The 11,983-nt window shown below is 39.8% G+C and overlaps 1 protein-coding gene and 2 pseudogenes across 1 annotated transcript; 2 read left to right on the forward strand and 1 right to left on the reverse strand.

Moving 5' to 3' along the window:
• Positions 1 to 3,281: 3,281 nt before the first annotated feature.
• Positions 3,282 to 4,974, forward strand: LOC130506397 (protein SHORT-ROOT-like; annotated as a pseudogene).
• Positions 4,975 to 7,043: 2,069 nt separating this feature from the next.
• LOC130506396 (uncharacterized) lies at positions 7,044 to 7,642 on the forward strand. The gene has a single exon (XM_057001039.1). It carries the CDS (start codon positions 7,051 to 7,053, stop codon positions 7,558 to 7,560), a length of 510 nt encoding a protein of 169 aa, XP_056857019.1. The 5' UTR covers positions 7,044 to 7,050; the 3' UTR covers positions 7,561 to 7,642.
• Positions 7,519 to 10,099, reverse strand: LOC130506395 (probable amino-acid acetyltransferase NAGS2, chloroplastic; annotated as a pseudogene).
• Between the last annotated feature and the right edge of the window lie 1,884 nt (positions 10,100 to 11,983).

Here is an 11,983-nt window from a genome sequence, read left to right on the forward strand (position 1 = left end):
TTATCTGCTGTCACATTTTAGTGGGAACAGTCATGTCAAAATTATTATTTTGAGCTTAGGTTGATTTCGAGTTGATCTTAATAATGTATGATCGTTTTCTACATCATTTGTTCTTTTCTATTGCTCCAGTAATGGATTTTCTTTAGGGTACGAAATTTTTACCTAGAAATCATTTTTTCACTTTTATGTGATTGATGGGAGACCTACAGGTTTCTTTTGTCTATGGCTAATTGGAAGATAATCAAATAGTTAAACAAATATTCGTCTCATTGTACCCAATATGCGTGGATTCAAAGTCATCATATCCCCCAAACTAAAAGAAGAAAATTTAACGGGTTTCGGAAATACGGAGCTAAACTATCCTTTTTTTTTGGAGGCTAAACTATCCTAAAAGGCATATATATGTGCATTACAATATGGTAATATGTTTATGTCCAAATGCATATGTTAATGCACTTTCTAATACATATGCCATGTTGGTTGTGTCATGCATAAACTCACAGCAATGCAGATACCCTGGCGCATAACGAAATTATATATATAGACTATTTATATGAATAAACTGAATCTTCAGAGAAAAATGAAGATGGGACCTTTTCTAGAATGCAAGAACAAATTTCGAGAAATGATATAGGAAACTGAATTGCAAAACTCTATAGGTTGCGAAGAAAGGGACAAAGATGCAGAGCGTGGGGTTCCTCCTAATAATTGTAGAAGAAATTCAAGAGAACATGATCTACGATAGATAGTGATGACTCGTGATAGGTATATCTACGACATTGTGTGTAGCCTAGGCAATCATCTATTTTTGTACATTTATAGTATATTTGATCGCTTTATTCATAAATTGGTCTAGAATTTAACACAAGACCGACATGGCATATGTATCTGAAATTCTGAATTAGTCAGAAGATTTGACACATTAGAAAATATGGGAGAGTTTTGACCCCGAGAAAAAACAAAATAGATGGGTGAAATCATCTTGTTCTCGTAAAATTTATGAGCGAGTTATATAATTCTACTAGCTTTATTTGATAATGTACGGGAAATATTTGCATTTCGCGAGCATGCAGTTTTTAGTAACTCATCACTTATATATGTGGTTTTCATTAACCACATATATCATGATATCATGATTATTTTTTTTATGATTCCTTCAGTTTGTAGTGGTGTGTGTCAAACAGATGTTTCAAATTTAATATCGAACATTCGGATTCTAAACGAAAATTTAACAAGTGGCATGTGTTTTCGGGTCGATAAGAATGATTTGCATCGAGACAAACGAGAAAACCCATGATGAGCCTATGCATTAAGTGCCGTTGGTTAATTAGAGGTTCGCAATGTGCATAAACCAATAGACATATGTATAAAACTGAACAAATACCACATATCTAAAGGGTGTAAAGAATAGTAATATCCTCAGGTGGGATATTCAAAGAGAGGACATTGAAACGTATATATAGACTATACAAAAATGGTAGTACTTAGTGGAGAGTGTTTTTTAATTAGAGCATGCTCTAAGATTCCTGAGATAATAATTACACATTGTTGTTTATATAGGGAATGGAATTATGACACAGATTTTTATTTACGGCTTAATATGAAAAAACAAGATATAAAAATATGAAGAAGAAGAGAAAAGGGGAAATGGTGGCAGAAGAATGGAGAGAGGTTAGGAGGCAAAGCAAATGGGGAGCTTTGATGATGTTGATGCACGCCGTCAGCTTTTCTTCACGCCTGCTCCCACTCACTCACACCTATAAACATTCTCTCTCTCTTTCCTCTCCTCTCTGTTTTTATAAATTATTATTACACGTCTCTATGTAAATGCTATAAACATGTGTGTGTATAGTATGGTATATTACCAATAATCTTATAGGTATTACGGTATATACCAAAAAATCTTACACTGTAATACTTTTCTTATACAAATGTTTCCCTCAAATAATATTCAAATGGTGGTTATTTACTTAGTTATAGTTGTTTTTCTGGTCTTTTGAAAACTGTTATACTTGATGTAAATTCGTTCCGTGGATTGATGTCAAGAACTCAGACTACAATAGTACTTTTTTACTACAATATTACCATGTACTATACTAGCGAGTATGTAGATATAACATAAACAAAAGAGTAATAAAATATTGATATCTTATTACATATTGTTGATTGTTATCCACTACTTAGTCGCGGATTGTCTAATTTTTTTTAGAAAAAAATTTTTGGTTGATTGGTTGGATTTGATATTATAAGTATGAGTCAATGAGACTTTTATTTTCAACCTTTTCTGGTCTGCTGATTTAAAATGTACGAAGAGTATTCTTATTTTTATTTTACACCACTTAGGATGGTACTTGAACAACTTTGGTTTCACGTATTTGGCCTATTTATAATCAAACAGCGTAATATATACGGCTTTTTGGGAAAACTGCTAAACATGCATGTCGTTTTCCATTTTTCTAGGTGTCCAAAATAACATATTCATATATATGCGTTATGAACGATCCACGCAATTACAATATTGGATGAGAGACACAGACATAAGGATGTACTAAAATGTAGAAGAAGAAATAGAAGGGAAGGTTACTTGGGTGGATCGATGTGAAAAGGAAAAAGCAAAACCCACTAAGCCATTACATGAATCGACCTTCTTATCTTTTTCTTCTTATTTTGTAACTTTTTTAAATCACATTTCTTTCGTCGGTACCTTTTATAACTTAATGAAACCTCCAAACTATCTAACTAATCCATTCCCATGAAAAATAAAGGATTTATATAAGCTATGTGACAAGATTGGGGAAGTGGTAAATCTCCACTAAAAATAACTACACATTTTTGTAAAAAAATACAAAACCAGTAGGATCATTATGTCAAGAATCGAGAATGTTAATAAAAGAAAAAACATTCTTGATTAGAAAAAAAGAGAGAACGAATATTGTTTTAAAATAACCAGTTTCTCCTCTCTCCTAATTATGTTTTCACTAAACCCAATTAGGTTCAAACATTCTATTAAGTCCAAAGAATAACATGGGACAACAATTCGATACAGAAATATCATCTTTTCATGCTCCATTCTATCTTAAATTACTAATTATAAAACTCATAAAACCACCAACCCATTCTCTACAACTCATCTTCTTCAAAGATTCACCCACTCCCACTGAGAAAAAAGTAAAAAAAATATATATACGTGCAACCAAACAACACATGATGCTGATGCAATATACACAGCAAAGTTAATTAAATCTTAGATATTGTGGGTCTCCCATCTCTCGTCTCTGTCCTCTATTCATTTTCTTATTCCATATTAAAGAAAAAAAAATGGATACTCTCTTTAGACTAGTCAGTCTCCAACAACAACAACAATCCGATAGTATCATTACAAATCAGTCTTCGTTAAGCAGAACCTCTACCACCACTACTGGCTCTCCACAAACTGCTTATCACTACAATCACAACAACTTCCCAACAAACGACGTCGTCGAAGAATGCTTCAACTTTTTCATGATGAAGAAGACCTTTCCTCTTCTTCCTCTCATCACAACCATCACCATCCTACTAGCAGCTATTACTCTCCTTTCACTACTCCCACCCAAATACCATCCCCGCCGCATCATCAACCCCTCCTTCCACCGCAGCCGCAGCCTTGGCCTCGCCGTACTCTTCCTCCGGCCACCACAATGACCCTTCCGCTTTCTCCATCCCTCAGACTCCTCCTTCTTTCGACTTTTCATCCAATGCCAAGTGGGCTGACTCCATCCTCCTCGAATCCGCACGTGCCTTCTCCGACAAAGACACCCACACGTGCGCAGCAAATCCTATGGACGCTCATCTCTTCTCCCTACGGAGACACCGAGCAGAAACTGGCTTATTACTTCCTCCAAGCTCTCTTCAACCGCATGACCGGCTCAGGCGAACGCTGCTACCGAACCATGGTAAACCGCAGCAGCCACAGAGAAAGCTTGCTCCTTCGAGTCAACGCGAAAGACCGTGCTCAAGTTCCAAGAAGTTAGCCCGTGGGCCACGTTTGGACACGTGGCGGCCAACGGAGCTATCTTGGAAGCAGTTGACGGAGAAGCAAAGATCCACATCGTTGACATAAGCTCAACGTTCTGCACTCAATGGCCGACTCTTCTAGAAGCTTTAGCCACGAGATCAGACGACACGCCACACCTAAGACTAACCACTGTCGTAGTCGCTAATAAACACGTCAACGACCAAACCGCAACGCATCGTATGATGAAAGAGATAGGAAACCGCATGGAGAAGTTCGCTAGGCTCAATGGGTGGAGTCCCTTTTAATTCAACATTATTCATCACGTGGGAGATTTATCCGAGTTTGATCTCAACGAGCTCGAATCTTAAAGCGGACGAGGTTTGGCAGTGAACTGCGTAAGCGCCAATGCATGGGATCACGCCACGTGGAAACCCTAGAGACGCTGTGATATCTAACTTCCGAAGGTTAAGGCCTAGGATTGTGACCATAGTGGAAGAAGAAGCTGATCTAGTGGGCGAGGAAGAAGGGTTCGATGATGAGTTTTTGAGATCTTTTGGAGAATGTTTACGTTGGTTTAGGGTTTGTTTTGAGTCGTTGGAAGAGAGTTTCACGAGGACGAGCAACGAGAGGTTGATGCTAGAGCGTGGTGGCGGGACGTGCTATCGTCGACTTGGTGGCTTGTGAGCATTCGGATTCGACGGAGAGGAGAGAGACGGCGAGGAAGTGGTCGAGGAGGATGAGGAACGGAGGGTTTGGAGCCGTGGGGTATAGTGATGAGGTTGCTGATGACGTCAGAGCTTTGTTGAGGAGATATAAAGAAGGTGTGTGGTCGATGGTACAGTGCTCGGATGCCACCGGAATATTCCTTTGCTGGAGGGATCAGCCGGTGGTTTGGGCCAGTGCGTGGCGGCCAGCGTAATAGGGTTGGTCGAGATGGTTTCACACTTGTGGTTTAATATGGGTTTTGGGATTGAGAGTTACTATATATGATAAATGCGTTCATAATTTGAAATTTGCTTTTGAATAGGACTGATTAAATCATAATATTGAGGAGGAGATTTGTCAAGGTTCATAAATTCGTGATATTTATTTTGTTTTTAATATTTTCTTTTAAATGTTGTGATTAGTTTGATTCATGGCGAAAGAATATGGTTTATTTTCCTTTATAATGAAAGTCTTTTTCATATACAGGAAGTTCTTAAGTACTACTATATCGTGTGATTTAATTTTTAATTAAACTAAGTGACCATTTGATATGAGTTAGTTACTGTTACATTGAAATGATCAATTAACTGGAATTGATAGTGGATAAAAATATAAAAAGACTAAAAGGTCTTCAGATTCAACTAGAGGTTTTACAAGTTGTGGTACGTAGTTATATATTCCATGTTTCTATCACGTAAAGGCTTTGTTGCTTAAGAGAGGTTGTTCACTACTTCACTTCATCTGGTTCTTGTATACATATATAGAATCTCAGGACAGCTAGTTTGGTTGAGGAGGAATCTCTTCGTTGGAATCTCGAGAATGCAGCTCTATAGTGCCCTGCACTCTTCTGAAGATGGATTAACGTATTTTTTGATCATTTATAAACAAACTTAGAGCATTATAATTTCGATGGTATCTAGTTTGAAAATATTAATATTTTTAACTGCTTTTACAGTTCTTCCGGTTCACATTCTGAGGCGTGGTTTGTAAACCAAAGACAAAAAAAAAAATCAACGTTCTCTTACACGACGGTTAATCACTTACAAAATGATAGCTTATTCACTTGTGGCTCTTGTGAAGTGTATACCATTTATTTATATTGGCTTTTTAATAATGCATCATCTTTCACCTTTAGCTTTATAAAAAGATAAAGGGACCAGTCTTTTATTTGATTCACACATATACATCTATACATATATTATGTCTTCAGTGGATTACACATGCATATACCTAAATGTTTATGGCCCCCTTACCCTCATCATGTTTTTATTTAGAAAACAGCCCATAAAAAGCGAACAGTTGAAATAAATAGTTAATCCATTGATACCGTCAGTTACATATTTAGTTTTTGAATCCGAGAAAGAAAATAAATTATGAAAAAAGTGGGGAACTGCTTTTGAGATATGTGGCTAGTTTCACTACAACTCTCTTTCTCCCTGCATCTTTTGATGTGGCTTTTGCCTCCCCCCATGTTAATATTGGTAGATCTTTTAGCTTCGCTTTTTAAGCTAATCTTTTTTCAAAAACCTAGCTTCTTTTGGTCTGTTTTCGTGTTTATAAAGTCATGCAGAAAGCAAATCAATACAATAAAAATCTAATAGTTGGCCATTTTTGCTTTAACTAGAATCAAAACCTTGTTGGGTCCCTTTATACCACGACTTGACCATAAGACAAACATCTAACTAAAAATGCCTAAATTTATAGGGAATATCTCAAATTAATTCCATAATGTAAAAAGGTTATAAAAATTTATAGGTCCTTTTAAACCTTTTTCAGGATGAATCGATTGCTGTTGAAAGCAGAAACCCTTATTTAATGTTATAAGAAATGAAAGGAAACAACACATTTATATTTGTAATAACTAAGAGAAAACTGAGCTTTGGAAAATCATATAAAGAAGTAGGTTGATGTTTTTTTCTTTTGCTAAAATTTGGACCATGCTCTAATGTTTTTGAAAAAGATTTAAACGAAGATTTTCAGTCTCATGCCTCTTTGAAACCACATTTTCATGACTCTTGGTCTACAAAAACAAATCAATCATAATGTCACAATGCAAAGATACACTGAACTTCTGAAGTATCTACAATATTTATTATTTTCTTCATAGATTTGCAATAGTTTTCTTCTACACTTAATAATTTACTAAACCAAATACAATTCATAATTTTTTCTTTTCTTCAAATGGGTTCGGTTTGGTCTGGTGCGGTCTTTATTAGTGGAAGTTGTTTTTATATATGGGCTTCTTTAAATGGGCCACATACTCAAGCCCATGCGATTTTAACGAACAAATGAAAATGAAATCACACGGGACGAACAGAAAACCCTAAGCGAAAAACCCCTCACCGGCGAAGATGCGATCTCCGATCTCCGGTCTCTTCTCGAGATCCATCAGCTTCCTCCACCGCACCCCACCTCTAACCGCCGCCACTCGCCACCTATCCGCCGTCGCTTCCCCCGAAGCCAGAACGAAGAACCTCGAGCGGATCGCCGACGACTTGCTCAGCCTCAACAGGATCGAGCTCTACGATTACTCAATCCTCTTCAGCCACAAACTCGGCCTCAACCGCTACGGATCCGCCGTTTCCTCCCCCGCCGGAGATCTCCCCGGCGCGTCATCCGCCTCCGCCGAGACCAAAACCGCGGAGAAAACAGCTTTCGACGTGAAGCTGGAGAAGTTCGATGCGGCTTCGAAGATCAAGGTCATCAAAGAGATCAGGTCGTTCACGGAGCTAGGGTTGAAAGAAGCCAAAGATCTCGTTGAGAAAGCTCCAGTTATTGTTAAAACAGGTCTCAGTAAAGAAGAAGCTGAGAAGATCATGGAGAAGCTCAAAGCCGTTGGTGCTACTGTTGCTTTGGAATAAGAGATAATAAAAAAAAAGTTTGATTGATTGCAAAATGTTTTTTTTTTGTTTTTAAACAATAATAATGAACGCTGTTGTTGTTGTTGTTATATTGAGATGCCACTCCTATCAGGTAGTAGCTTCTTCATGTAGTACTTTGATTTTCTTGAGAGGTTGATTCTTTGCCTTCTGGTCTCTGGTATCACCTCTATTGAACATTCTTGGAACCCACGTCTCACGAACCAGTCTGCTGTACGCGTTGTGAGTAGGAAACAGCGTGTGCAGCCCGAGAGAGGAAGCTTTCTTCTCTATGTAATCTACATAAACAGATTGTGTGTGTGTGTCATTGATGTTTTTACTAGAGATTGGTTTAGTTTAGTTTACCTAGCAGTTTATCGCCTTGGCCTTGACCGCGGCAGTCTGATGCGACTGCGATGGCTGCGACTTCTCCGCATTTGTCTTGGAAGAATGGGAACAGAGCTGCACAAGCGATGATCTGGCCTTCTCTTTCTACAACCACGAAGGACTCCAAGGCTTGTAGTAACTGCACTCAAAGATCAAGTCTTTAAAGGGAGATCGTTACTACAATGAGATGTAGGGAAGGCTTTTAAGACAGACCTCCTCATCGGTTCTGCGGACCAAGATCCCAGCTTCCTCCAAAGGTTTGATGATATGTCTGATTCCTGCAAGATCATCCACTTTGGCATCTCGTGTTCCTTCGTATACATCACTGTGGTGCGGGCAATAATACAGCATTGTAAGAAGAATAAACCGGGGCTCAAGACCAAGATAATAAAAAGTATACCTAGCAACCATAGTCCCCATTCCATCTCGTTTGAAAAGCTCCAACAATAGAACTCCAGTTATAGTACCATCTAACAAGTGCACTCTTTTGACTCCACCCTGAAGCAAAAACAAAAGGTTCAGTTCAAATGGTGTTGCCGCCAGTGAATATGAAGACCAAAGTGTTTCATGAAAATTCTCTCACTCTGCAGACAAACGCAGCAGCAGCCAGTTCGGAAAGATAACCGTTTCTGGCGGCTTAGTCTCTCCTCACCACCAATAGCAAAAACCTTGCTCACCACTGCCATTGTCAAACCCAACACCGTTTTGAAAGATGGGAGTGTGGTTTCCGTTTCCCCAAAAAACGAGGCTCTCTCTCGTTACCAGGAGAAGAAGTAACCTTATCGATGCTTCTTCCCATCACCAACAGCCTTTACGTAATTAGCAGCAATGTCGCTCTGTTGTGCACGTTTTCTCACTAACGTATCTGCTTCTTTGAGTGTCAAGAAACGAATAAGATGTCCACCTCATCGAGAATTGGACCGTCCATTATGCAAATGAGCTTGTCTGCTCCTATGGCTAATGCACAAGCTGTAGCAACCTCATAGGTACTGCACAAGTAAAGGATGTTGTGTGTGTCATTTAAATGAAAACATGTCTCTGAAGTAGAAAGAGAGAGAGAGAGAGAGAGAGAGTAGAGAGAGAGAGAGAGAGAGGAGAGAGAGAGAGAGAGAGAGAGCATACTTGCAGTTTAAGACTTCTCCGGAGCTAGAGTGTCCCAAGTTCTCAACAGGACTACAGAACCACCGTCAAGCCTCTCACAAATGCGGTCTACATCTATCTTCTTCACCTCACCAGTTCGCTCCAAAATCAACACCATCAACAACACTCTCCTCTGCACCATCATCAAACAAACCAGTGATGAGATGAGAGCTGAAGGAGTTGCAAATAAGTGTGTACAAAGAAGAACTCACTTTGCTGCAAAGAAGTTGCCGGTATCAAACCCTGACACCAATATCATGTAAACGACTACTGTCACCATGCCTACGGATATTGCAAATGGAAGGTCCAGGAGATAGTTTAGCCTCGAGCATCACTGAGATAGCTCCTGCAGCTTCCGTGGCAGCTTGCAACGATGCTTCATCCGTTACTCTGTAACGTCCACATATGTAGCCTCGCGTCCTGCAAAAATATTATTTAAAATATTTATTTACTCTGTAACATCCTAAGCCACTAGAGGGAGGCAAATGTTTTATTCATATCTGACCTCTCTCAGACAGAAGCTGGTCGATTTGAACTTAGAGTTCCAGGAACCAGAACGAATCTTATCCCAAGATGATGAAGAAACGCTATGTCCTGTAAAATCAAATTTACTTAAAATAAACGTTTTGAGAACTGTAAACCACATTTCATTGCAAAAAAGGATAACCTTCAAAATGGGATCACAGTAAGGGCCGGTAAGTATGTCGCCGGAGATAACGACGACGAAAGTGCAGCCGCCGTGGGCCCAGAGATAAGGCCAAGCTTCGCGGAAACCAACGCAGACGAACTCTTTGTCGTCCACCTGATGCCAGCCTCCCCACATCGCCGCCTGCACTCGCCGCGTAGCTGTTGTTGTACATATTGCAATTCACCGCCAGAGAACCAACCGGCTTAAACCGCGGAAGAGGTAAACCGGAGTTCACCAGGCCTCAGAGATGAAAGATCCTTTTCTTGTTTGGCGAAATTGGGATGGAACATAGCAGTTCGAAGAACCCAATAATGCTCCCCGCTGCATTATCTTCAGAAGAATTCAAACTAAATTTACAAAAAAAAAAAAATGAATTAAACCGACGGAGACGGCGGTCTATCGTCGGAGAAGGCGGCGGTTATTGCAGTTGTGGGACCCACCGTGAGTAGGGTTTTATTTATCTAATGCTAATTCAACTCTTTCTTCTCTTCTTCTCTTCTGCTTCACTGCCGAACACTAAATGTCTCTGGTCGTGAGAGCTTAAGGTGTCAGTCACCACGTGGAGTCAAAGCTGTTCGATTACGATTAACCGGTTCGGTCCTTCACTCCAAAACTACCAATCGTGACTACACAAACACAATTGATTCGAAGGTGGGTTTTTTTCCTTCTGTTCATACAAGTCAATGAATCACCAAGTTGGGTTTTAAGAAGCGTTCTGGAATCCTTTACTAGCCCCAACCACATCTAAAGAGCCACCAAAGTGGGCTTTTAAGGGATATAAGATATTGCATAAAGCCCCTCAAACTATTTATTTTATGTAGGAGACCAACCTCGATCTATAAAGTTTCCATAAACGGCAAAAGTTCTGGTGGAATGCGGACAACCATGTCAATATAAATCCACTGGATCGCTTGGGATACGATGTGTCTGCCAAAAGAGCTAGGAAGGTTAGGTTTTAAGGACCTGAAATATTTCAATCAAGCCTTGTTGGCCAAGTAAGGATGGAAACTAGTCAATCAACCGGACTCCCTGGTTGCCAAGCTTTTGAAGAGCAGATATTATCCAAACTCATCTTTCTCAGAAGCGGTGGATGGGAGCTAGGCCATCCTTTGTCTGGAGAAGCGTGTTATATGGCAGAGAATTGCTAGAAAAAAGATTAAAATGGAAGGTAGGAGATGGTAGAAAGACCAGAGTTTGGATTGATAAATGGGTGTCCGATCCAGAGTTGGGGATGAGAGCGCCATGGATAAAAAATGCAACCTTTGATGTCAATTTACTTGTCAGTGAGTTGGATAGATGTCAATACTCGAACATGGGATCGAGATGTGTGCTCAGGAACTCTTGTGCCAGCGGATGTTGAGTTGATTCTGGCCAATCCTCCATCGATCATGAGAGAGGACTCCTATCTTTGGAAGTATAATCGAAGTGGCAACTTGACTGTCAAATCTGCATATTGGCTTGCAAGAGACAGGAAGATTAAAGCAGAGCAACCAACGGTCTTAAGTTTGCCATCAAACGAACCCTGTCAAAGAAAAGATATGGTTGCTGCCAATAGCTCCTAAGATACGCACATTCTTATGGAAGAGTCTGAGTGATGCGATCCTAGTGGCCGACTTGATCATCAAAAAGAGGGATGAAGATAGATGAAAGATGTCAGCTTTGTGGACTTAGTGGAGAAATCGATCCTTCATGCGCTGTTTGAATGTGATCCTGGCAAGATAAGCCTGGGCTTAGCTGACATCCCTCAACCGGAATGGGGATTTTCAAAATGGCGGGTTATTTTCAAATATCAATTACCTGTTGCAGGTTCGATCTTTACAAGGGGCAGAAGCAGAGAATCAACAGAGCTTTGGCCATGGATAGTGTGGTTCATTTAGAAGAGTAGAAACGACTTCTTGTTCAATGGATTCGATGTTGAACCACAGGAAATAATTCATAAGGCAGACATGAGGCGGAGAATGGGTCCCTAGCTCAACTTGTGGAAGAAAGAAATGGTCAAATGAGAAGGAAATCATGGCGACCAAGGAAAAACGGAATGGGAACCTCCAAAGCAAGGGTGGCTTATTTGTAACCGTTGCGTTTGAGCTAGACAAAGGCTCAAAGACTTTAGAGTTGCTTGGGTGGTTCGAGATTTCAGGGGAGTGGGTAATGACTCATAGTAGGGAGAGCCTTCTCGAACATTGGTTCGCTGGAGGAGGCTAGATACTCCAC

The sequence above is a fragment of the Raphanus sativus genome, unplaced genomic scaffold (assembly GCF_000801105.2).
Source record: "Raphanus sativus cultivar WK10039 unplaced genomic scaffold, ASM80110v3 Scaffold3192, whole genome shotgun sequence".
NCBI lineage: Eukaryota > Viridiplantae > Streptophyta > Magnoliopsida > Brassicales > Brassicaceae > Raphanus > Raphanus sativus.

What these genes read in the sequence shown, in the direction of transcription:
- LOC130506396 (XM_057001039.1), top strand. Translation starts at nt 7,051, where the DNA reads ATGCGATCTCCGATCTCCGGTCTCTTCTCGAGATCCATCAGCTTCCTC.